The sequence below is a fragment of the Drosophila subpulchrella genome, chromosome 2R (assembly GCF_014743375.2).
Source record: "Drosophila subpulchrella strain 33 F10 #4 breed RU33 chromosome 2R, RU_Dsub_v1.1 Primary Assembly, whole genome shotgun sequence".
NCBI lineage: Eukaryota > Metazoa > Arthropoda > Insecta > Diptera > Drosophilidae > Drosophila > Drosophila subpulchrella.
In genome coordinates, this window is record NC_050611.1 from 13,228,154 (window position 1) to 13,253,140 (window position 24,987).

The 24,987-nt window shown below is 38.5% G+C and overlaps 4 protein-coding genes across 6 annotated transcripts in view; 2 read left to right on the plus strand and 2 right to left on the minus strand.

Moving 5' to 3' along the window:
* The window catches only part of LOC119549174 (RING-box protein 2), a 29,424-nt gene extending 15,843 nt beyond the window's left edge, over nt 1–13,581 (minus strand). Inside the window, exon 1 of the mRNA XM_037856975.1 lies at nt 13,320–13,581. Coding sequence (XP_037712903.1) covers nt 13,320–13,479 — 160 coding nt within the window. The 5' untranslated portion in view covers nt 13,480–13,581. The remainder of the gene's footprint in view (nt 1–13,319) is intronic.
* LOC119549167 (facilitated trehalose transporter Tret1) lies at nt 1,555–11,440 on the plus strand. 3 transcript variants are annotated; one of them, XM_037856960.1, is made up of 8 exons: nt 1,555–1,615; nt 4,270–4,530; nt 5,300–6,252; nt 7,084–7,234; nt 8,692–8,817; nt 9,543–10,328; nt 10,390–10,675; nt 10,749–10,936. In XM_037856960.1, the coding sequence occupies exons 2-8, from the start codon at nt 4,426–4,428 to the stop codon at nt 10,934–10,936; spliced, it is 2,595 nt and encodes an 864-aa protein (XP_037712888.1). In that variant the 5' UTR covers nt 1,555–1,615; nt 4,270–4,425. The 3 variants fall into 3 exon arrangements, with proteins under 3 accessions (XP_037712888.1, XP_037712889.1, XP_037712890.1); XM_037856961.1 differs by lacking the exon at nt 1,555–1,615 and having other exon boundaries at nt 4,426–4,530; nt 10,749–11,440; XM_037856962.1 differs by lacking the exons at nt 1,555–1,615; nt 4,270–4,530; nt 5,300–6,252; nt 7,084–7,234 and adding an exon at nt 8,352–8,593.
* Nucleotides 13,582–13,750: 169 nt separating the features above from the next.
* LOC119549171 (bcl-2-related ovarian killer protein homolog B) lies at nt 13,751–24,669 on the plus strand. The gene is made up of 5 exons (XM_037856971.1): nt 13,751–13,829; nt 23,533–23,835; nt 23,909–24,055; nt 24,127–24,435; nt 24,498–24,669. The coding sequence occupies exons 2-5, from the start codon at nt 23,560–23,562 to the stop codon at nt 24,660–24,662; spliced, it is 897 nt and encodes a 298-aa protein (XP_037712899.1). The 5' UTR covers nt 13,751–13,829; nt 23,533–23,559; the 3' UTR covers nt 24,663–24,669.
* LOC119549169 lies at nt 20,122–22,617 on the minus strand. Its single transcript, XM_037856968.1, has 4 exons — nt 22,051–22,617; nt 21,096–21,701; nt 20,865–21,031; nt 20,122–20,804 (listed from the first exon to the last, which is right to left on the minus strand). The coding sequence occupies exons 1-4, from the start codon at nt 22,401–22,403 to the stop codon at nt 20,269–20,271; spliced, it is 1,662 nt and encodes a 553-aa protein (XP_037712896.1). The 5' UTR covers nt 22,404–22,617; the 3' UTR covers nt 20,122–20,268.
* Nucleotides 24,670–24,987: the final 318 nt, after the last annotated feature.

The following is a 24,987-nucleotide window of genomic DNA, read 5'->3' on the forward strand; positions in this document are numbered from 1 at the left end:
TTTTTTGCCAATGTCTCTTGGTATTTTTTGTGACAAATAGGAAATCGGCTTTTCAAATGTTGACTCGAGTAAAAGATATTTTTGAGTCGACATTTAAAAATACATATCGAACATTCTTAGTAATTGTTCCTTTGGTGACAATTATTAGTTCGTAATTTTAAAAGCTGCCTTGAAGAACTATGAAATTATTAACGTTTTTCATCGAAAAAAAAAATATTTGGCAAAATATTTTGGTGAGTAATAGGAAATTGGGATTTCATATGTTGACTTCAGTAGGACTAATTATTAATCAACTTGAAAACAAGTTGAATAAGCTTTAAACAAAAATTGATGTATTAGTCCTATCTATAACTATATTGGTGCAATGAATTATGCATACCTTCTAGTGTCAGACTGTGAATAATACTTTGGATGATCTACATATGTATCTTGTGACCCTGAATTGTGTCTGATCGATATGAAATTTGGGATGTGGATGGATATTGGAAAAACGAAGGTATCCGATTACAAGGCCATGGAACCCCTTTTGCAAATAGGGTATTAAAATGCGTATTGCATGGTCTAATAGTCCTATCTACATATGTATATTGTTATAATTCATTGCATACCTCCTGGTGTCATACTGTGAATAATTCTTTGCATGATCTACGTGACTTTAAATTGTGTCTGATCGATATGAAATTTGGGATGTGGATGGTTATTGGAAAAACAAAGGTATCCATTTACAAAGCCATGAAACCCCTTTTGAAATAGGGTATTAAAATGGGTTTTGCATGGTCTCTTAGTCCTATCTATAACTACATATATTGGTATAATTCATTGCATACCTCCTGGTGTCAGACTGTGAATAATTCTTTGCATGATCTACGTGACTTTAAATTGTGTCTGATCGATATGAAATTTGGGATGTAGATGGTTATTGGAAAAACAAAGATATCCGATTACAAAGCCATGAAACTCCTTTGGCAATTAGGGTATTAAAATGGGTTTGGCAGTCCTATCTATAACTACATATATTGTTATAATTCATTGCATACCTCCTGGTGTCATACTGTGAATAATTCTTTGCATGATCTACGTGACTTTAAATTGTGTCTGATCGATATGAAATTTGGGATGTAGATGGTTATTGGAAAAACAAAGATATCCGATTACAAAGCCATGAAACTCCTTTGGCAAATAGGGTATTAAAATGGGTTTTGCATGGTGCCACTGGGTCGCGACTTCTCTTCAAGAACACGCGTCACGCTCTCTCGCAGCCTCCAAGTGGCAGGAGCAACAACAACAACGCAGACACCTACGGCTAGGAGGCGACCCACACACACACAGGCACCCCATTCATTCATGCCTTCTTTTCGACCTTCGTTCTCTCTCCCCAGAAAACCAAAAAAATCCAACTCTCCCATCCCAGCCGACTCACCCATACAAGCAAGCGATGAGCGAGAGCGGGCGAAGAGAGTGCCTGTTTTACCGTTGGGGAACAACAAAAAGCTCGAGCGAATAACTCTTCTTCTTCCGCTACGAAATCGGTGTGCGCTATATAAACGTTGCGCATTCGAATCTCGAACTTCAGTGCCACAATAGTGGATATCACATTTAGTAGTTTGTTCCAAAGGTAAAAAAAAGACCACAAACATCGCCGCAAAATTATATCTAAAACTAAAAGCGATAAAGTAAAAAGACCCAAGCCAAACACAGTGTTACATTCCAGTTGGTTATTTATAGTTTAGTTTCCGAACAGTTCCGGCCGCCACCTTATCGCGTTTCTCAAGAAATGTTTAAGAAACTACTTAAGTAAATAAAAAATACAAAAAAAAAAAACAGTCTCTGGGCTGTCTGGGCATATAAAAAAAAGAAAACAACAACGCAAAACTTGCCAATTTATGCGCATTTTTGCATACTACGTCAAACCCAAGAAATATTTATGAACCCAAATTTTATTGAAACCGCTGCGGACTGCAAACTATTTTACGTAATGTGCGAAAAAATGTTGTAAAAGCCAAGAAACAAACGAAAAAGAGATGACAAAAAAACTATTTGCCAAGGGTAAAATGCAATTTTCGAGGAAATAAATAAAGAAAAGTCGAGAAACTTTTTGGGAGAGTGGCGCGACCGTGAAAATTCGTAAATTTAGACAAGAACACTTGGTTTTAATCTCTTACAAAAAGAAAATACGAATGGTGTGTAGAGTGAACATTTTGAGTGAGTGGCGCGCAAAAAGTGAAAACAAAGTCGAAATAAATAAAAATATATTTCAATTTCAAATTTCGAGTGTGGGCGTTTCGTTTTGCGCTTCGCTAATTGAAGCGAATTTACTTATAATACTCGTCTGGCGGCTGCCTTTTGTTAATTTTAGTTTCGATTACGGTTTTGTTAATCTGCTGTCAGCATGAAAAACGTTTTTTAAAAATAAAATGCCCACAAGATCATGACGAATACGAATACGAATCCGAATACGAATACGAATACAAGATACAAAATCGCAACGTTGCACTGTTGACGTAGGCAGCGCACCTGTGTGGGTTTTGGGCTTGACTGTGTGCGTGCGTGTGCCGTGTAAGAGCGGGGTTCATACGGCACGTGAGTTAGTTTTTGTTAAGAGAGCACGCGACAGCTGGTTAAAGAGCGGTTTTCAATTAACCAGGGCTTAAGAGAGAGCGCCAGAGAAACGTGCTGCGATCTCTTCGCCTCCCAGGCCCCCAAAAATATGTGTCATTTGCCCAGCCGCCCACACACACACACACAAACTTCAAGGTCAATGGCAACTTTTAGCGCCTTTCGCGAAAGAATTTGCATATAAACACACTGGCGTTGCAATTGCGTTTCAGGCTGGCGAAAAGCGCAACACGTTCATTAACCAATTAATGGCTAACTAAAAAGGCGTCACGCGGATAAATATTTAAATTTTATATTTTTAGAGGAAAGCCCACACACTGAAAATGCCAACATTTCTAACAAATTAATCATATTTTTGGTTTATTTCTTGCATAGTATTCGTTGGAAAAACCAAAATATAACATTAAATTGATAAAACATTAAAAAAAATTCTTTCTTTTTAATAAATTCTACATTTAAATGTATAAGTAGCATTATTCCAGATATTTAGACTGCTTTTTAATCAGTTTTTTTTTTTAAATCTAAAAAGTATTAAATTTTTTTTCATGTTATAAAGTGCAGGATTATATTTTTTATTTAAAAACTAAAATGATTAAAGATGTTATACTAAATTACTAATGAATTTTCCCTGTTTCTGCAATTATACTTTTGGGTGGGAGGCCATGCCCCCACATGAATTAGACCTAGCGTTATGTCACGCCTGCTGATATTTGCAGGGTAATGCCAAATAAAGAATTGAATCGCAAAAAAAATGACACCCACTTTCTCAGTAATAGAAAGAAAGCAAAAAGCAGGGGAAATGGGTGAAAAAGCGGTGGCCAAAAAAGAAAAGCAGAAAAAAAAACGTCGACGTCATGGCGCCCACACATTTTCCCAGGCATCACATGACGCAAAGTGAAAACTCAAAAAAAATACAAATGAGTCCAACGAAATTTGACAAAACCAAACAAATGAAAATATTACCAATTTTTCCGCGATGCGGTCATTAATCAGCTAATATATATACAAAGGAAAGTGGGTGGAAAATTTTTGAAATATATCTATTTTTATATTTTTTACCCAACTGCCGCATGCCAAATTTTAAAGATCATAAATAAATTTTAAGTTGCCGGGAAAATAAACAGCAGAATACACACATTTTCGTGAAAAGTAAATAAAAACAACTATTCGTTGAGGAAAACAACGCTTTCACAGTGGCTATAGAGTTGGTCACATGTGGAAATCAAGGACAACCGGCATCAGAAAGTGGGTGTGTTGGGTGCTAAGGGGGCTCGAGCGTTATCTAAAACCCAAACCATAAATTCTTGGCGATAGCAGCACCAGACATCAGACGATTTTAATTCGACAACCTACTGCTGCTGATATAGGGCAGATATCACTTATCTTTTCAAGTGCCAAACTATTTTTACATCAGACCATTTCAATTAATACATTATAGGTACATTGTATAGGTATTGGTATAGGATTGTTTATCAAACAATATTATAAAACCAATACAATTTGGCCAGACATCAGACAAATTAGAACCACTGATAAATGCACTTCGTTAAAAAGTGTTAAGCTATAGGTTAACCATATTATAGAAGCTATAACCCTGTGACTTGTATTATATAATTTCTACAGTTCTATAACTTTTCCTTTCTTTACTTTCAGCAAAGACAAAAGAATTGCAATTAATCAAGAGAAGAACACATTGTTTACTTGGGCAAGTGGAAGACACCAAAACAAGTGAAAATCTGTGACAAAAACAAACAACCCAAGGAAAACCCACTAGTTCAAGTTCACCTATAAAGCTATTGAGCTGATAAGATGAGTGGACGCGACAACAGAGGAGCCGGCGGCGGCGGAGGCGGCGGTCATCAACCGCTGAGCAGCGCCATGGGCAAGCTCAAGGAAAAACTAACCCGAGTAGGTGTAAGTATCTCAAAAGTAATAATATTGGGGTAGTCAACAAGCCTGGAACCCAAAGAACCATCAATCGATAGCCAAACGATTATATATGTATTCTATAATCTGGGATTATTAAGGCTTCGCATAATATATCTATAGTAGAGCCACGAGAATTCTTAAATTTTTAAAATGATTTACATTTATTTTTCTAGCACCATTAACACTCCTCCTTTCAAGAAATCAATTAAAAAGTTTTTAGCAATATATATAGCTGATATAAAATAAATCACAAAATAGTATTTTGAACAGGAGCCCTTAGCTAATTAATTAACCAGAGACAATTCATTAAAAACCCATCAAAATTATTGTTTAAGTCAGGCAAATGAAAAATAACCATTCTTTATAGCAACAAATTAGTGAACATATAAAATATTTCATTGTAACCGAATTAGCTATTTGACGATTACCATAAACGTAAATGTCTGAATGTTTTAAATGACTTTAGGATGTGTTAAGCCATTAAATTCGCTAGTAAAAACATTTCTATGAGCGCCAAAAACAAGATTTTAAAGAGCAGCACCAAGTGCGCACATGTCCGATAATGCTGGACCTCTTGCAACCTTTTGAGATTGGTGTTCAAGAACAGATCTTGCGACTTAATCGCAATGTTTTCGGGCGGTTCCAAGCGGTTTCTTGATGGGATGGATGGAGAGGCTTCATATTTATGCCATGCTTATGATTCGATTTAATTAATTCGCGACTGTCTGTCGATTCGAATCGATTTGATTCACAGGACGAACTGGGCTATCATCGCGTGGAGAGCAATCTATCCACCTCGAATACAGCCACCAGTTTGGACACAATTCTTCCCGAGGATCCGTTCCTGTTTCCCCAAGTATCACCCCAAAGGCATCCACAGACAGTGAGGACACAGCGTTTGCTAGAGGACGAGCCACCGCTATCGTTTCGGCCATTATTAGAGGACGACGACATCAACGAACCACCCACACAACAGCAACAACAGAGGACTCCCCTGCGAGCCAGTGGTAGTTTGGAGTTAACCGCCTTGCCACCACCGCCCACATCCTTGGAGATCCGTGAGCATCGCGATCGCCAGCAGAGAGGTGCCCAGGGTGACGATCTGCAGCGCAGCAAGCAGAGTCTGAAGGGGTCACGAGTGTCCTTCGAGCGAAGGGAGACGGGAAACAGCAATACCAACAACAACAATACCAACAGCAATACCAAACCCGCTGAGAGCAGTGACGAGGACAGTTTCGAGGAGAAGAGATCTGGTTTCCAGCAACAGAAGGCCACCAGTGTCGATCACAAGGGCATCTTGAAGGACCTCAAGCACATTTTGGCCAACGACAATCGCCGTCAGTTTCAGGCCAAGAAGCACGTCTCCTTGGATGTCAAGGGCACACGTTTCCTCCAGGATCTTCTGAAAGAATCATCCTCCGAAGAGGAGTTCCACAAGACACGAAGGGAGTTCCAAGGGCGCAAGCACCAGAGTTTGGATCCACGTGTTACCTTCAAGCTAGACAAGGTTCTCCAGGGCTCGAGTACCGACAGTGACGAGGAGGGCGAGGACGCCGAGCACAAACGTCTGATCCATCGGCCCAAGGACATCACCAAGCCGGTGATCATCGATCTCAAGGATCTGGAAAGCGAGAGCGACGAGGACTTCCTCACTTCGCGACAGCACTTCCAGCAGCAGCGTTCCATCAGCACAGATTCCCGCAAGAGGTGAGTGTCGTCTACAGGAAATTCAAGATAGTCATAGAGCACAAATCCCAAGAATCGCGCTCAAAGTAGATCGATAGCATTGAGTTGGAAACCCCTGAGTGGTCAAGGCCAGGGGTTATCTTCAACATTCTTTCGCTTTTTGCTGGACTTTGTTATATAGCTAAAATTAAATGAAATTAACATTAATGCGATGCAATCTATTTGGGCTTATGGCAACGAAAGGGTTTAGTAGAAAGTATAGTTCTTGATTGATATCAACCTGCATAACAACTTATCAGTTAACGATTTGCATTATCACATGAGATACAGAAAGCTGTCATTAATCAAATATTTCCGGGAACTGATAAGTTTTGTAAAATGAAGTCACTATATTCCAAGAAAGAACATCTAAAAATTATTCATTTCATAAAATACTTTTGAAACCATCAGACAAAAATGAGACTGAAACAATAGTAAGCTAAATTTTAACTTGAATAATAGTAGAAAATTTAATAAGGTCCCACGTGATAACGTAAAAAAATAAAGCTCGAATTGAGCTACTCCAAATAAAATCATAGTAAATGTATAATTGAATAGTTAGCTCTTCGCATGCCCAAGATTGCTTTCAAGCTATTTGCGCACTTTCGTTGATTAATTTAATCCAAGTGGCATACAAATTGGGATCCCCTGACGCTGCTTTGACTATTTTGAGCGATCTTATAGTATCTCCGGCTCGGGCTAATCCGCCGTACACGCGCCTACGCAATGAGCCGGACAATAAATGACTGTTAGCAGTGGGCAACCTTCCAATCCAACACTGACACGCAATTTTGCAACCTTCTCCACCCGCAGCCGCCGACTGTACGAGATGGACGAGATGGGCAACAAACGCGGCGAGAACATCCGTCATGCGGTGCCCTTCGTGCGCCAGATAACCGAGGATGGAAAGCCCAAGCTGGAGGTCTACCGCCCCACCACGAATCCCATCTTCATATGGACACAGGTGGGTCACATGCAACATGCACTTGAAAAAATCCCTCATTCCTTCTCATTTTCATCTGAATATTAAAAAATGAAACCTATTAAGAGAAGAGTTTTCTAAATTGAACATTCAAAATAAAAAAAAATTTGTTTTGAAAAATTTTTTTTTTAAATATATATATATATATTGAAATTTTTACTAGAAAATTCGAAAGAATTAAAAAAAAAAAATTAGTTTTTAAATTTTTTTTTTTAAATATATAAGTTGAAATTTTTTTTTTTAAATTGAACATTTTTTAACAAAATGGGATAATATGAGAAATAAAAATATTTGAATTTAATAGAAATACCACACAAAATATTTTGTAAAAATATTTAAATCACCTAAAGGTTCGAACTCGGTCCTGTCCTTTCAAGAACATTATTTCCAAATTTCCCCAAGTGTATCCTCCCAGTCGGTATAGCGAAATCCAGGGGCGGTGGAGGACATGTATTGTCCGCTCGTTAAGCTCGTTGGCGCCTCCCGGGTCCCGAGATTATGAATGGCACTAATGCGACCATAAAGCACTCGTTGAGCAATTTAAGGGGCCTCCAGATTGAGCTACGAGCGTGTGGGCCATTTGAGCTATTTTCGCACGATGCCGCCGCCGCCGCCTCCGCCGCATTTGAGTCTGAGTCGCTTTTGCCTTAATTGAAATTAACGCATTTAGTTATGGCCGGACTAAAAATATCGCTAGCTGTCTGATAGATGGATCGAATCGGATCCGTATAGATTGTGTGCGATGAGAGGTAAACTCTGACAGTTGAACCTGCAACTTCGGTTTGTCGATGTTTTTGCAGTTGCAGTTACAGTTTGCATTCGAGCTGGCAACGTTCGCTGAAACAGCCTCAAACCGCTTTTCAAAATCCGGCATAGAGGGCCTTTGTCTTTGTCGCAGGAAAAACAAACTGATAAGCCTGGTCTTGATCAAACGCTTGGGAACAGAATCAAGCTCACATTAGCGATATCGATCAGCGATCAGCACTCGGTGGCTTCGTGTACGTGCCTGAGCCTCATCGAATCACGGCAAAAACTGTTCTCGAAAATTGAAAACTAGCGAAAATGCAACTGCCGCTGCACTCGGGCAAAATGACAAGTTTCAGTTGAGTTTTGACGAGCGTACGCGCCGAAAGCATTCCAATCCAAGGAGCAAAGTGAAAGGCAGCCGCCTAAGGCTACATCCGCTATATATCCGCAACCTTGTTGCCAGCCAAAAACGGTTTCAGTTCGAGATTCAGTTAGATTTACAGCTGCGCGATGAAGATCCTAATGCGAGCGGACACCCATGTGTCCTTCTCCGTGCCCGTGGAGGAGCCCAAGGCGATTTGTACCTTCTCCCAGGTGCCTGCTTTACATCATCACAAAAAAAACCCCATTCAATTTTACCCCAGACAAATCTAGCTCTTACTTAACTCTATCATTATCCTTAATATTTTCAGGTCCTGGCCGCCTTGAGCGTTTCGTTGGGCTCCCTAGTGGTCGGATTTTGCAGCGCCTACACTTCCCCTGCTCTTGTGTCGATGACCGATAGGAATATCACCTCGTTTGAGGTCACTCAAGCTGCTGTAAGTACAATGATTAGGACCTATTAATCGATTAAGCTCTTTGTTTAAAGTTGCTTAGAAAATTCGTAGCAAAACCCCCAAAACTGTTTTACAATACTGTAATGTAATGTTACTGTATGTTCAGTATATAGTAAAAACACTTTGTTTTTAAGTGTAAACTTTAAAATTCCATAAATTCTGTTAATTGGTATGCTAAAGAAAATATAAAAAGGGATTTCTAAATCATCTAAAAAGGAAATGTCGGTATGGCAATCTAAACCAAGTCGAAATTCTAGTCTAAAGACCTAAAACTGTTCAATAATATTGTAAATTGAACATATAGTAAAAGCACTTTCTTTTTAAATGTAACTCTTCAAATTCCATAAATTCTATTGATTGCTATGCTTAAGAAAATATAAAAAGGGTTCCCAAATGATTTTAAAAAGGCGTATATGCCCTAAATGTAAAGTAGAGGTCGGAATGACAGTCTAAGCGATGTTAAAAATTCTCATAAAGTTCTTTAAACAAAGCTGTAATTATACTGCACATATAATTTTATTAGCCAAAGTATTGCCATAAATTTAAAATGTCACTCAATACCTCAGTTCAAGCTTTAAAACACTAAACTACCCTATCTAAATTCAATAAGATATTTATCAAAAGCAAATTTAGCTTAGGTAATCAAGTAAGATCTACTATTTCCACTGTATCCCATTTAATCACTCGAAATTTCTATCTATTTGCAGGGTTCCTGGGTTGGTGGCATTATGCCGCTGGCTGGATTGGCTGGTGGCATCGCCGGCGGACCCCTGATCGAATATCTGGGCAGGCGCAACACGATCTTGGCCACCGCAGTGCCCTTCATCGTCTCCTCGCTGCTCATTGCATGTGCGGTGAATGTGGCCATGGTGCTGTGTGGCCGATTCCTGGCTGGTTTCTGCGTGGGCATTGCCTCGTTATCCCTGCCCGTATATCTGGGTGAAACTGTGCAGCCAGAGGTGCGAGGCACACTGGGTCTGCTGCCCACGGCCTTTGGTAACATTGGAATCCTGCTCTGCTTCGTGGCGGGCACCTTTATGAACTGGTCCATGCTGGCCTTCTTGGGAGCAGCGCTACCCGTACCCTTCCTCATACTGATGTTCCTGATCCCCGAAACGCCACGCTGGTTTGTGAGCCGCGGCCGGGAGGAGCGTGCCCGCAAGGCTTTGACCTGGCTGCGTGGCAAGGAGGCGGATGTGGAGCCCGAGCTGAAGGGTCTGATGCGATCCCAGGCCGATGCCGATCGTCAGGCCACCCAGAACACCATGTTGGAGTTGCTGAAACGCAACAATCTGAAGCCTCTGTCCATCTCTTTGGGTTTGATGTTCTTCCAGCAGTTGAGTGGTATCAATGCGGTGATCTTCTACACAGTGCAGATCTTCAAGGATGCTGGTTCCACCATCGATGGCAATGTCTGTACGATCATTGTTGGTGTGGTTAACTTTTTGGCTACGTTCATAGGCATCGTTTTGATTGATCGGGCGGGCAGAAAGGTGGGTTTTGCTAATTCCTTGAAAGTATAAACCAGTTCTAACGTACTTCCTTTGTTTTTAGATTCTTCTGTATGTGTCCAACATTGCCATGATCCTGACCCTGTTCGTTTTGGGCGGCTTCTTTTACTGCAAGGCCCATGGTCCCGATGTGAGCCACTTGGGCTGGCTGCCGCTGAGCTGTTTTGTCATCTACATCCTGGGTTTCTCTCTGGGTTTCGGACCCATCCCTTGGTTGATGATGGGCGAGATTCTGCCGGCCAAGATTCGCGGCTCGGCTGCCTCAGTGGCCACGGCCTTCAACTGGTCCTGCACGTTTGTGGTGACCAAGACCTTCCAGGACCTCACTGGTGAGTTCAGCTTTGGGCTAACTAAAAAAGGAGTTTTATTAATAATTTATTTCAATATTTTTTTTCTGTGCAGTTGCTATGGGCGCCCATGGAGCCTTCTGGCTATTCGGTGCCATCTGCTTCGTTGGCCTGTTCTTTGTGATATTCTATGTGCCCGAAACGCAGGGCAAGACGCTGGAGGACATCGAGCGGAAAATGATGGGCCGTGTGCGCCGCATGTCCTCGGTGGCCAACATCAAGCCATTGTCCTTCAACATGTAAACGGCGTGTTGCAATGGATCTGAATATGCGATCAAACCAAATACTAGACTAGTGCCTTTAGTGCTTAAGAAACGTGTGTAAACGCAGTGGGTGTTCCTGAACAGAAACATATTAATGCTATGAGGACCCCCATCCAGGCGCTCTGATATTGTTAGTCCTAGCTAACTTGTAATGCTTAGCAAAAGAATTTCCTTTCTACACGCATAATTGTTATTATTATTTATAATTATTAAGTGCATAGTTTTATTGTGTAAATTATGATTTTTAGCACTAATTTGTTGACATTTTGATAAATGTTGCGTGAATTTATCGGTGTAAAAAAATGACATGAATCGTAGTTAGTTGTAGTTAAAACTAAAACCCCCCAAAAACAACAAAATCTCCCCTGAAAAATACACCAATTGGCTATATATCGAATATATATATTGTACTATACCTAAGTTCTAAGTGTATCTATATGTAGACTAATTTAAAAAAAAAAAATACAAATCAAACCAAATACAAGTTACGTTTACTTTCAACGAAAAATCGGTAGAAATGAGTGGGGAAAATCGCTTTGCATACGACCTTCAGAATGCGGTTTACAGTTCGAACAATGTCAGCGCCTCAGATACGTGAGTTTCATACCGAATATGTCCCCGCACTCGGTTCTAAATTAAAATATATGTGGGTATATGAATGTCTAGATGACCAATCGGCTAGATGGCCATTCCAGAGGCACATGAAATGCAAAAATAGAAACGCATTTGCACTGACAATCGCCGCAAAAATCAAGCTGCTGACTCTCGACCGAATCGCCTCGATAAGAAAGAGCGTTACATGGTCCTCGCAGCGGATCGGTTCGAATCGGTTCAGGTTCGAATCTTATCGGTGGGCAATTAAGCGAGTTCAAAATCGAATAAACAATTGCGAAAGAAGCATCCGTGCAACGGCTGGACGATTATGTGATAGTCATTCTAGAAATTGTTTACTTGTAGGGGATTAAATATAGTATTAATGTTTATGTCCCTTTCATTCAGCCGGTTAGTTTCAACTGGTAATGTAATCAGATGCTCAACAAATTTACTTATTATCTGATTAGACAGTATTTAAGTGGGTTTAAAAATAAATGTTAGGGCGATGTCATCCAATAATATGTCACATCAAATGACGCAAATGCATTGTGACGGAATAGTTTGTAAGATTTCAAATCTGACTCTAATAAATTTGTATAAAAGTTAAGCCCCATATTATCGTTAAACTTTGGAAGGTGTCCAGTCCCACAATTAGTTGTGTTAACTGTCAAACACCTTTGGAGATAAATGGTTCTTAAAAAAGATTTACGACTTAGAAATTTGTAGGATATTAGCTAAGATACCTTTTTTAAATACTAGTTATTTTGGGAAAATTAACGAATGTTTTGATTTATGTATCTCTAATAAATCAAGTTAAGGTCCGCAAACGATTTTTAAATTCAAATTTTTCTATAATCCTGACTTAACTATAAACGTTTTCAAGATTTTTTTTAAAAAGAAGTCTATTTTTGAAATTATATTAATTTCAGTGCATTTTTGTCAGTGCAAGGTATTACTAACTTTCAAATAATTTAAATACATAAAGCAAAATCATTAAAAAAAGGATTTATTTGGTTAAATAAATTATTATAAAGTCTAAATGTAGTTTAACTCTACAATCGGTTTAATTACGGATCTCTGTGTGGTGTAGTCAAATTAAATATTGTTTCCCAAAGTACAAAAACTAAATTATCTTGACATTTTGAATAATGGAATTAGTTCTTTAAAAAAATTGTCAATATTTGACTAAAATATATTGGCCAATTTTTTATCGTTAAAAGAATGGTGTTTTAGTATTAATTAAACATTTCAACAAATATACTTTTTTTATGGGCTGAAGGTCCTGAAGGTCCGCGCCCCTTTTTTTACAAATACTAATTTAATTATTTTATACAAGCTTTGATTTCTTAAGATGAAAATAAATAAAATAGTATTTTTTTAAGTTAAGTTGGCATTAAATCACGAAGGTTGAGTAGTAGTAGTTAAGGTAGTTAGCAATCAAATAAATATAAAGTTCAACGAACTTTAAGAACCTTAAATTATCGTCGAATGCTTAAAGAAAAGGTCTTAAAGTTGTTGAATTTAGAAAAATCTTTTGCTTGACATTGGTAAACCTCCATATAAATCGGTAATACTTTTGGAAAGGGTATAAAACGCTGATTGTTATGGTTTTCCTTTCTCTTTCCCTTTGTCTTTATGGATTTTGCAATGCTTGAATTGCACGTATGTAGTTTATGGCTACGGGAAACTTTAACTTGCGACATATGTAGAGCCATATTCAGCATTATAATTAGTGATTAAAGCTTAAAATATAATAAATATTAACTCACCCATAACTTGAACGCGGCAAATGGCACAAATATCACACTCGACATCCCAGCTCCACATTGCAACTACGCTCCATTTCTTCAGGGTGAACATCTTTTCCGGCTTGCTGGCATCTCCCTCCTCCGTGGGCCTGTCCACCGAGTTCTCCGGATCGTCGGCCATGTCAAATAATCTCGGGAATTCGCAAATATACGCAAAAAATAAATGTAAACAATTGCGAGCCAAAAATCAATGTAGCCACACCAAAACACGGAAAAACAATGTCCAGTAGTGCCACACCTCTACAAAAGGAATAACTCAATTCAGATATCAGGTCACACTTAGCGATGGCATTGTTTCGATAACTGTCCCCCCTTTTCTATCGATAAGGCGGTTAGTTTGTTTTTGATTTGAGGTTTCAGTTTTTTCAACTTCACTTCAATTCATGTCTAGCCTTCGGCGAGTTCGGAACGTTTGCGGCAGCGTTTCTCGGCCACGCTTCTCAAATTTCTGCATTCGGTGAAAAACAAACGGTTAGCTTTTTTGTTTATAACAAAAAATAAAGAGTAATAAAAATTATTTGTGGTTTCCGGTGATTATTGAAAAGAAAACCTTCAACTGACGAATGTTGACCGTGAATACTCGACAACCTGATTTCGATTCCATTTCCAACCAGAACGCGCCCCGCATAAATAATTGAGTAATTTCCATGCCGCTCAGACGGAATTTAACAGTTCTCCCTTATTATTCGCTCATCGTAAACTGGAATTGAACAAAGATAATAACAAACGAGCCATTATCATTATCAGTTCAAATTGCGCATCCGACAATCAAAGATAAACATCCGTATCAATGCGAACCATTGCCAAATATGTGATAAGCCGATAAAAGGAGCGGTATTACTAAATACCTGTTGATATAGTAGTGGTTACTAGAGTGTTTCTCAAATTAATAAATACCGTGTTTTAAAAAAAATATATTTTAAAAAAATTTTTAAAATATTGGAATATAACTGATTGAAATACACATTTTTTAAAGGCCCTATACAAAAATATAAAGGAAAACAAATTAAAACAATGCATTGTCAATGATAATGACATATAATGATAAAAACTATATTAAAACCTGTTTATTCGAAAATGATAAAACTAAATTCAAAAACAAAATAAAAAAATGTAGGAAAAAAGATTAAGTTCCAAAAGATAATGATAATTTCGTGTTCATATTTATGGATTACTATCAATAATTGTAAAATAAAAACCCTAGAGTTGAATGCCCTTTTTTAACTGGAATTAAGAAGCAACTGCTGAAGGGGAAAAAGGCCAACAGCAATTGTAATTTAATTAAATTTTGTTGTTTTGTGAGCGTGTTCGGTTAATTTATATGTATGCTGTTGTCCACCCACATCGAAGAAAGAGATGGCAATAGCGCAATTGACTTTGCCATAAATGATTTCGGTTTTTTTTCGCTTTTTATACCCGTTACTCGTAGAGTAAAAGGGTATACTAGATTCGTCGGAAAGTATGTAACAGGCAGAAGGAAGCGTTTCCGACCCCATAAAGTATATATATTCTTGATCAGGATCACTAGCCGAGTCGATCTAGCCATGTCCGTCTGTCCGTCTGTCCGTCTGTCCGTCTGTCCGGATGAACGCTGAGATCTCGGAAACTATGAGAGCTAGGCTATTGAGATTTGGCGAGCAGATTCCTGAGCTTCTTACGCAGCGCAAGTTTGTTTCAGTAGAGTGCCACGCCCACTCTAACGCCCACAAACCGCCCAAAACTGTGGCTCCTACAGTTTTGATGTTAGATAGAAAATTTTAACTGAAATGTATTAGTCTTGTCCATACCTATCGATTGACCCAAAAAAAATTTTCTACGCCCACTCTAACGCCCACAAACCTCCCAAGAAAAAAAGCTATGACGTCAGAGCCAGACAGTGCGAAATGTTTTTACGCGTGTATGTGTGTGTATGTAAATAGTTGCCGGCCGAACTTAGCGGCAAAGAGAAAAGCACTGCCGGCGCTCAGAGAGAGCAAAGTGCGCGGCTAACTTATTCTATTGAACAATGAATTTGTCACGCCTACCCTAACGCACACAACGCTTAAATCTGTCTTCCGCCGGTAGGTGGCGCATTTAAATCTCGCTTTGCTGCTTGCATATCTCCATTTCCCTTTGGTCGCTTAAGCTGAGTAACGGGTATCTGATAGTCGAGGTACTCGACTATAGCGTTCTCCCTTGTTTCTCTTGGTTTTTTAAGTGTGTTTGTTTGTTTGTTTGTCGAGCGGCGAAAAACGTTGGCAATTAGCGGAACGACAAATGTTTATTGACAAAGGCGTTGGACACTTTGATTTGCTTGGCCTATTCGGTGGAAATTATTTACGATTTTATGCGAAAATAATGTCATATGGGGGTGCTGTATTTCAAAGTCTAGATGGGAAATATGAGTTTTCATCCGTGTATTGTTTATAATACACATATGTTTTGTAAACTGTGTGTCGAATCATTTAATGATGCATTATTGCCATTTATTCAATATCTTTAACCTTCAAAAGTTTCAATTCGTTTTGCTGTTTAATTTTAATCAACCGATTTTCGCAGTCCACCAAAAAAAAAGTAATTACCTGGGGTTATTATAGAGATTTGTGGTTTATCGTTGCTTTAAAAACAAATGGTTCATTACACTAGGATAATTATATGTCATTAAAAAATTGCATTACTTTTTATAAGAAATTATATATATAACCATTTTTAAAACATAAACAAATCTATACTATTTTATTTCAAATAATGCATTTATAAGAAATTATATATAAAACCATTTTTAAAACATAAACAAATCTATACTTTTTTATTTTAAATATTTGTATAAAAAACTAGAACTAACTAGAATTTCCTGGACATAATATATCATAATAACTGGTAACTTATTGTAACTCATATACCATCATAACTGATGGTATATAATGTGGTACATAATATAACACCAATTTTATGCCCTTCTTTTTTAATTATATGCTTGAAAACCCATACTAAATGGAAAATACATTTACGATCCAAGTAAGCACAAGTGTTTTGCAATGTGGAACAATATCATATAATACCCTATGCCACAATGACCGTTAAAATAATGCAATTAACTGGCGTAATGCACCTGTAACACCTGGACCCCCCTTTAACCCCATAGAACCCCCTATTTTAACGCTGTTCACGTTCGATTTGAATGACGCAAATTGGTGGCTGAGAAAGTGCAAATTCAACACTTAATGATCTGAACAATGTTTGCCACCTGTAACGCCTGAGGGTGGTGTAAATTTCCAACTGCCAACGATGTCAGACAGAGGCGTTTTTATGTCTACTAATTTGCCATTTTCATTCTACTTCAAGCTGAGTAAGCCACAAAATAAATAAAAATAAAAAAAGAAACCAATAAATAATAATACAGCAAAAACCGTAAAACCGCAAACTTGCGGCTTAAATAAATGGTAGTATTTTCCAGCATTTTATGTGTCGTTTAAGATATAATATTACTTTGGGCTGTCAGCTCGGCGATCGAATATGCAATTAAATGTAAAATGGCAATTTAATGAACTCTGATTTGATTAACCAATCACCGATCGAAAGTCAAATTGCTCCAAATCGTTTGTCATGCGCTCCGAATTCGAGGCAAAAGGAGAAATACGAAAAATTAACGAAATTCCAATCTGAGTCTGCGTAACTGTCAAATGTTGTAAAAAATCAATAACACAAATGTTAACATGCTCACAATGCTAAAAGCGCGGCCCACAAAAACGAGTCGGACAACCAATAAAATGGGAAAAACACAAAAAAATGAAATGAAATGCCTAACGACGCTTTAAAGGCAACTCGGTTTGGGCCAATCCAAACCCGAGATAAAACATTTGACACTTTTGGTTAATAAAAGTTGCTAATGAGTGCGAGCAACTCGCTGATTCCGAGATGTTGATTTAGTTATTTTTTATAGAGTCTGGCCAATGGGAGAGCATTATTAAATGGGCGCGAAGAGGGGTGGGGTGTTCCACTAATTGTGCATAAATCAATCAAAGTTCGTGCAATCCAATTAAAGTTAAAAACATTTATTTAGACGTGCTGAAGAGGATTTATTCTATTGGTATTGGATCACTTGGAAACTAGTATATACTTTTTAAAAATAAAAGAAATCTTATCTTATTGTCGCATCAGTTTTAATATGGTTCAGAGATCAAAGCTATTGGAATAAGTAGTGAAGACCTCTAAACTGCTTAAACGAAACAATAAATAGTAATATGTATATATTTATGGGTAGTTTTTATTCTAATTAAAATTAAAAAAGTTATTCAATATGACTCTCTAAAAAGTAAATATATTAAACTTTATAAACAGAATAAAGGTTTTAAAACAAAGATCCAATCCGATGCGGAAATGTTTAGTTATTATTCGTAGTTAAATTACATTTTACATATTTATAGGTCGATTTACTTCAGAATTGAAATCACATTATATCTTAAAAGCACATATTTATTTACTTAGTTATTAAATATGATAGTAAAGTAAATAAAAGAAAGAAAGATCATATATAACTACCATTATTTTAATAATATCTGAGGATAAAAAACCTATTCCCGCATTACTATTTAATGAATTAACTTTTCATTGATCGAATAAAAGAAACTTAATGTCTTAATTGGGCCTCAGCTCTCCAAGTCTTCCCTTTTGAAACCTTTTCAGTTGTCAGCCTCCTTTAATGATCGGCGAAATCGTCGATTTCAGTCATGAACAACGATCCATTCATAGAACTGCGTTTTGCTTGTCCATTGAAAATTGACTAAAATGAAGTGCGCTCATAAATATTTATTAGGCATTGCTAAACCGGGCACTAAGTAGTCGATAATTTAAGCAGACATGAAAATTGTTTAGGCCATGTCCACACTGCTGGTCCATTCGGCCGATTTGGCTGCTGAATGAAGAGTGTAAATTGGCGCGGCAAGTGTACTTTTTCGCATGAAAACGGGGGGAATCCGGGGGTCTTGACTTCAACTGCATTTTATAGAGTGGAGTACACGGATTGCGGCTAAAACGAACACGAACTTAAGCGCCAGTTGGGGACGACATTAATTTATGTTCGGCAAACATTTTGCCTGCCATTTAGGCGACAAAGACAAAGTAGCCTCGCCTGGCCAAGATTTCCCCGATTCTGTTTGTGTTCGAGCCGGACGTGGCGGGATTATTAATTAGCCAACATCGCAGGTGAAGCCTGCAAAACATCGGGCCAACACATTCCCCAGCTGGAGATGGGGATGCAATTGGGGGTATCTCGATAAGCTCTTCGTGATCTCAGCTGTGGGAATGCATTTTGCTCTCGGGTTAGGATAGGTCAGCGCTTAATGCTAATGTATCACTTTCTTTTAAGGCTATTTTCTCCGTTAACAGAAAGTAATTTATAACGATTTTAAGGGGTTACATAGGGTTCTAGCATACATATACATATTTAATAGGCAATTAAAAAAAAATTGTTGAAATATATCAAAAAGTCTTTCGATGAGACTATTCTTGCTCACACTCTAAAAATGTAATATGACTAACATATTATTTCAATCTATTTCCTTCTATCATTTCTAACTTATTTTTGTTGGAACTGTTTAGAAATTAATATAAAATTTAGGCTACAAAAATGTAATAAATTATTTAAGTTTGCCACAAAAAATGAATTTTTTTAATAATTATTTTACGAGGTCTTCAAAATGTGCGCAGGCTAAATAAATCTATGGAAATTTTTCCAGGCAAAGAACAGGTACCTACTTACAACTATGTTTTAAGCACTACATTTTTAAAAGTTTTCTAGGTTTAAAAACTACTTTTAACGGTCCTAAATATTTTTATGACGAATAATTAGATATATATTCTTACATTTGAAAAAAGGCAAACTTGAAAAATACTGTTAACACTTTAAGTGAATAACTAATAACAAAACAAAGCAAATTTTTGCCAAAACGAGCACCCGAATTCCAAAATATTCACGTATCTTTTCAAGCCCCAGAGAGTAATTAAATTGTAACTCTAGACTTTTGACCACCCATTGAGCAAAAGCGGCTTAAAACCAACGGCTAATTGGCTGCGATTTTCATGCCCATTAAGCGTTAACTGTCAGCCACCAGATGGATGGATTATCATATACGAAAACCGACAACAAATTGCACCAAATAACAAAGCCAAAAATCGCCTGTGAGCGAGGTTTCATTAGCCGCGCTCGAAGCGTGAAAACGTGATAAAATTTCGGTTTCAACTATCTGGCCATAACTAAATAAACTAAATCGCAGATCGCAATTTGCGAATTGCGCGCACAGTTTGGAAATCAGTCAGTCACTTGGTTTGCCTACTGGCTTTTTGAGGTTTTCTACATTTATTTTTGGGGGCTTTATTCTCAGGCCAGTTCAATTACAAGCGACATGAACATAAATTAAATTTTATTAAGTGCTAATTTCTGTTTTAGGCTCGAAATGGGCAAACATTGGCTCGTTGCTGATTCCACGGAGGCGATAAGTCAATTTGCTTGGCAGACAGATGGATAAAAGACAGGTTCAGATTGGCGCCTTAGATACCATTGATATGGATGGAGTTTATGTAGACTGAGTTTGATGGGGGGGCCAGCATCAAAATTTGGGAATGAACGCCAAGGAATTTGGCCAAAAAAGTTTTAAAGTTAGGCCAAAAACGAATAAAACAAACTTGAAATAAATAAATTTGTTGATCCCTTAAACAGCTTAATTTCTGTTAGAATACTAGAAGAAATTAAAATAATATTTTTAAAGATGATGTTATAGATTCCTAAAATGTTTGTATTCACTTTTAGTATAATCAAGAAAGTTTATTAATAAGTTTTTAATCTTTTCTATGATTGTGGAATTTCCTAATGTTTTCTGCTGCACATAAAACTTATATAAATCTAAAACCGGATGTAGTTTTCTAGTTTAGACTACTTCCCGAATTTATATAAAGCCACAATGGCAACTCCCAGAAGCATTACCACAAATCCCAAGCTGCCGAAGAGGGCTAATGATTTGGAAACCTCTTTGACGCCCAAATTTTCATTCTCCATATCTCTTTCATTTGAAGATGTATCCTTTTCACCCGGCATTACCACCCGGAAGGTTAGATGGGAGAGTTCCGAAACTTCAGTACCATTTCCGTGTGAAACATTCCGTCTTCTCCGTTGGCCCACTGATGGCAAACAATCCTGAGCTGTTACCTGGCAATCTTCGCGTTCTAAACAGCCAGTGATTCGCATGGATATTACCAAAACCTCTCCACTTCGCATCCCTGGAAACATGACCGCCTTGAAGTGGAGTCTCTGACCGAGAGGGGGTTCCAAAACGGGGGGATGGGCACAGATTGCCTGCATGGCGGGATTTAGACAGCCCCTGGAACTGACCAACTGAACAGTGTTGAGTACTTCTCCTCCGCCTGCAATCCTCTGCAATTGCACATCACTCAGTTTTGTATAGTTCCAGCCTAAGAGATTACAGGATTAAGGTTTCACTTTTATAATATAAGATCATTAGAAGGACGTACCATCTCCGGCTAGAACATGGGCTCTTAGCAGAAGTTCCTCGCCCAACTGGACAGCCTCATTGGTCTCCAAATGTCGGGTATATCCAGTGTTTCCTTTTCTCAACAGTTCTACATGGGTCCGAAATTGATTTCCACCATGGGCATAGCTACCCCCACTGCGAGCTTGCCTACAAAATAAAGAAGTAATCTTTTAATAATCCCTCAATCTGTAAAAATAAAGTCCCATCCTACACGTCGTTGGCCACGCCCATTTTTAAGGCATGCGTTTTGACTGCCACTCGCTCTTGGGTCTTGCAATGTAGGGTTAAGATCGAATCTCCACTGGTTCTTAGCCCCCTGATGGCGGGAAAACGCAAGCGTAGACAAAGATCCTGGCCACAGGTTCTAACGCCACATCTCTCGAAATTCTCTCCAGATATATCCAAGAGCAGAAAACTTCGAGATAGTTTCGTTTCACAGCGTTTGTCTAGTTGATCATCATTATCCTGATCCACAGTGGGTGCTGCTCCCAAGAAGCTGTCCAACTTGAGAACAGCTCGAAAGTAACCCCCCGAAAGGCAACGCATGTCCTTAAGACGGAGTCTCAGTTGGTTTTGTTCCTGGGTTCCATCATTGGGAGGCGGCAGGTAAACTGGAGCCGGAGTGGAGGGCTTTTGCGGGAATACGGGAACAGCCACTGGAGCATGGTAATCGTAGCCAGGAGAATGTATGGTCTCAATATCCTCTCCAGGATCTTGTACAATGATGGGTCTTGCAGAAGTGGTAGTTGTGGGCGTGGAGGTAGTAGTTATGCTGCCTGTTGGCTGGGGATAGTAGTAAGCTGGATAAGTCGCCTCGCTGTAAAAAGAATAATATAAAAGAATAATATAATATAATAATAATAATATAAAAATTTGTTATGAATTTTAATTTTTTTTTATATTAAAAATTTCAATTAGTATCATATGATGTTGGAAATATTCAAGTTCCGTATGCACTTTATCAATATATAACCTTTAAAGATTTTGAATATTTACTAAGGACTTTTGGTATTTGATTTAACATTGAAGTAAATAAATTGAATATGGTTTAAGGACTTAAACACAAATTCCATTAACAATTTGAAAGTTTAAAATACACTTAGATATATGACGACTTTAATAGTAATCCACTTTTTAGGAAGTAACACCCTATAAAAAAAACCCACCTAGGCTTAGGACTTTCGTAGTTGGGCCGTTCCTCCACACCAGGTGGTAGATAATGCTGACTTAGAGGTATGAAGCTGCCATGTCCACTTCCCTGGAACTTTACACTGCGATTCTCGATGATCTCTGGCAGACTAAACTCAGTGGTGGCCGCGGGAGCCACTGGGGCAGGAGTTACGGGAGCTGCAGGCGGAGGTCCATATAAATTCGAAGGTAGTCCCACTTGAAAGGGCTCTTGTCCATGGAGATAGTTTCCATATTGTTCCAATGGGGAGGCAAAAAAATGAGACACATCCGCGTGGGTTTTGTAGATAGTTAGCAAACCAAAAAAGGCTACGATCCGCTTGGTTGACATTTTGACCAATAACTGAGTGATTGGCCTCCAAGTGATAGTGTTTTTATAAGCTCCCTGTGGGTATGCTTAGGCGTGACTCCTATGACCTGAATTGATTTGAAACCAAATTATTCTGGAAGCTCGCACTTTCCCAGCTGTCACTTTTAATGGTCGAGTCCCCGAAAAAAGTGCCACACGACTTTGCTGTACCACAGTGACTTTCCTTGATCACGAAGTGCGTTGAGTGGGTCAGGTTATGTAAAGCTAATTGCGAAGTGCTCTCCGGGGAATTGTGACCAGTGACCAGTACTCATTGATCCAAGTTCGGTTCCATCTTCGCGATTCACTTGCCGCGCCAGCTAGATTGTCCCACAAATCATTTGCCATTTGACATCTCGCTTGTGGACAACTAATGACAACAGCTGCGACACAGCAGCATTTTGGCCATATTGCGAATTTCTGATCGCTGTTAGCCAGAAGCCAATCAAACCTAACGAGCCGACAATCTGTCCGTTAATGTGACCATTTTGGGCAGGCTCAAGCAAACAGTCATCGTGGAGCGTCATAATGGAAACTGAACAGAGAAAAAGTTACATAGATCATTTTTAAATACCTGCATAGTCAAATAATAACATATTTATATCAGGTATTTAATCAAATACAGGAATTAATTGATATCAATACAAGAAAATAACCTTATAAATTATTCTGCAAGGTTTATACTAAAGGTTTGTCCTATATCGATCTACATTATAAAATTTATCAGATAAACAAAAACATATTTCTTGAAATATGCAGCCTCGATCTTTTAGCACTTGTACACGTGGGAAGAGTTCTCTTTATAATCGGATTTCAGAGTTCGTTCACATGTTTTTTAGGGCTACATTTATGGGGTTTCAATCAGCTAAACATGACATTTATGTATTGAGCCAATTATTTTCGATGTAACTGGTTTTTCTTGCAGCTGGTTATAATTCCCAGCGGAAGATTTGCCAAATTGAATGCAATTAATTGAATTAACAAGGCACTCTATGCCACACTTCGTGGGGGATCGCTGAAAACCATAACTGGATGGTTCAACTAGTTTTAAGTTGATATATGAGCTAAGTCTTTGCCACCTCTTGCCATACTTATTAGCGATTTCCCTCAGGATATCGAACGATCTCGCCTGCGAAACATGCCCGGCACCTCGTATCCCACGAATAATGATAATTTCAGCAACGGATTTCCGATGGCGACCACACAAAGTGAGCGTCTGTTGCAGGCCCAGAATCGAAGAAAGTTTAGTTTTCCTGCCACACTTCATTCCGCCTCCCTTTTGGAAGTGGGTGGTGGCCCAAAAGAGACCACTCGGCGGAGGTTGAGCAATGTCAGCGATGCAGTGACCAGAAAACTCTCTTATACCATTGGTTGGAAGGCGGCCCAGATTCCAGCGCAGGATATCATCACGCAGGTGGGTTGGTAGTCTAACAAATATTCCTATTAAAGTTTTTTTTAACCATAAAATCCACATATTTCCACTCAAGGGTCGTTGCCTATGTGGCCACTACATCAAACGACGTCTGAGAAGATCGGGATTGTTTAATAAAAAGTTAGGACTGCAGCGCATACGTAGCATTCTAGGTTCCACCTCCATGGGCATTGTAAGAGATGTTTTTCCAGCAGTTCAAGTGGTAATATACCTTAAAAATATATACTTTATGTATCGAAAGAATTGATAATTATACAAAATACCTTACCCTAGTTGGGTGACGAACTGGAGCGCATGCATCCGCGTGTCTACAACGGAGTAGCTCGTCAGATTTGTCGAAATCCTGGCGGTGAGTTTCACACTCCGGATGCTGTGAGCTTGCTTCTGGGAGCTGTGGGTCGCGAGCTTTTCCGGGTGGAGATTACATGGAGCAAGGTGATATCGTTGTTTGCCATTGCCGGTGGACTATCTGTAGATTGTGTGCGCCAAGGACATCCCGAATACCTGCCCAAGTTAATGGAGAGCGTTTCGGAGGTGATTGAGGATGAGCTGGTTCCATGGATCAATGAGAATGGTGGATGGGTATGATTTTTCTAATCTATGATCTTTGTGCCAAGTTACTAATTTATTTTTTTGCATTTCAGAGCGGCATCAACACTCATGTTTTACCCACTACCAATAGCCTAAATCCATTGGAATGGACCACTTTGATTATAGGCGTAGTTTTTGGCTTAATTTTAGTTTTTATGGTTTTGCGGTTTATAATTAACATGATTATACCGAAAATATACCAACGATTTACGAACTGAACTCGAATCACTTATGTCAATTTATTATTATACTAGTAAAAACAAATCTGTGATAGCCCATATATTTTGAAAAGGTAAGCTTTTCAGTGCTTCAACAGCTTTTCAGACTTGTTTGTTTGATTAGAACAGCTTTTGAGAAAGTAAACATATGATAAGATATTGATAATGAAAATTAAGAATCTTATTTTTATAGTAGCCTTTATAAGCAGGTAAAATTTGCCACAATCATCCCGGCTAAATTTACAAAATTTGTATTTTTGTTTAAAATATGATCTTAAAGATGAGGTGTAAATTTCACCTAAATCAGTTGCACAATCCCTTTCAA

Bases quoted from the DNA above. Each gene is read 5' to 3' on its own strand.
- LOC119549167 (XM_037856960.1), top strand. From the start codon at position 4,426: ATGAGTGGACGCGACAACAGAGGAGCCGGCGGCGGCGGAGGCGGCGGT. The intron at 7,235-8,691 runs GTGGGTCACATG...TAATATTTTCAG, and splicing joins CCATCTTCATATGGACACAG to GTCCTGGCCGCCTTGAGCGT. The intron at 8,818-9,542 runs GTAAGTACAATG...ATCTATTTGCAG, and splicing joins TTGAGGTCACTCAAGCTGCT to GGTTCCTGGGTTGGTGGCAT.
- LOC119549169 (XM_037856968.1), bottom strand. From the start codon at position 22,403: ATGTCAACCAAGCGGATCGTAGCCTTTTTTGGTTTGCTAACTATCTAC. The intron at 21,702-22,050 runs GTGGGTTTTTTT...TTCTTTTTACAG, and splicing joins TACGAAAGTCCTAAGCCTAG to CGAGGCGACTTATCCAGCTT. The intron at 20,805-20,864 runs GTACGTCCTTCT...GTAATCTCTTAG, and splicing joins CCATGTTCTAGCCGGAGATG to GCTGGAACTATACAAAACTG.
- LOC119549171 (XM_037856971.1), top strand. From the start codon at position 23,560: ATGCCCGGCACCTCGTATCCCACGAATAATGATAATTTCAGCAACGGA. The intron at 23,836-23,908 runs GTGGGTTGGTAG...TTTCCACTCAAG, and splicing joins CGCAGGATATCATCACGCAG to GGTCGTTGCCTATGTGGCCA. The intron at 24,436-24,497 runs GTATGATTTTTC...TTTGCATTTCAG, and splicing joins TCAATGAGAATGGTGGATGG to AGCGGCATCAACACTCATGT.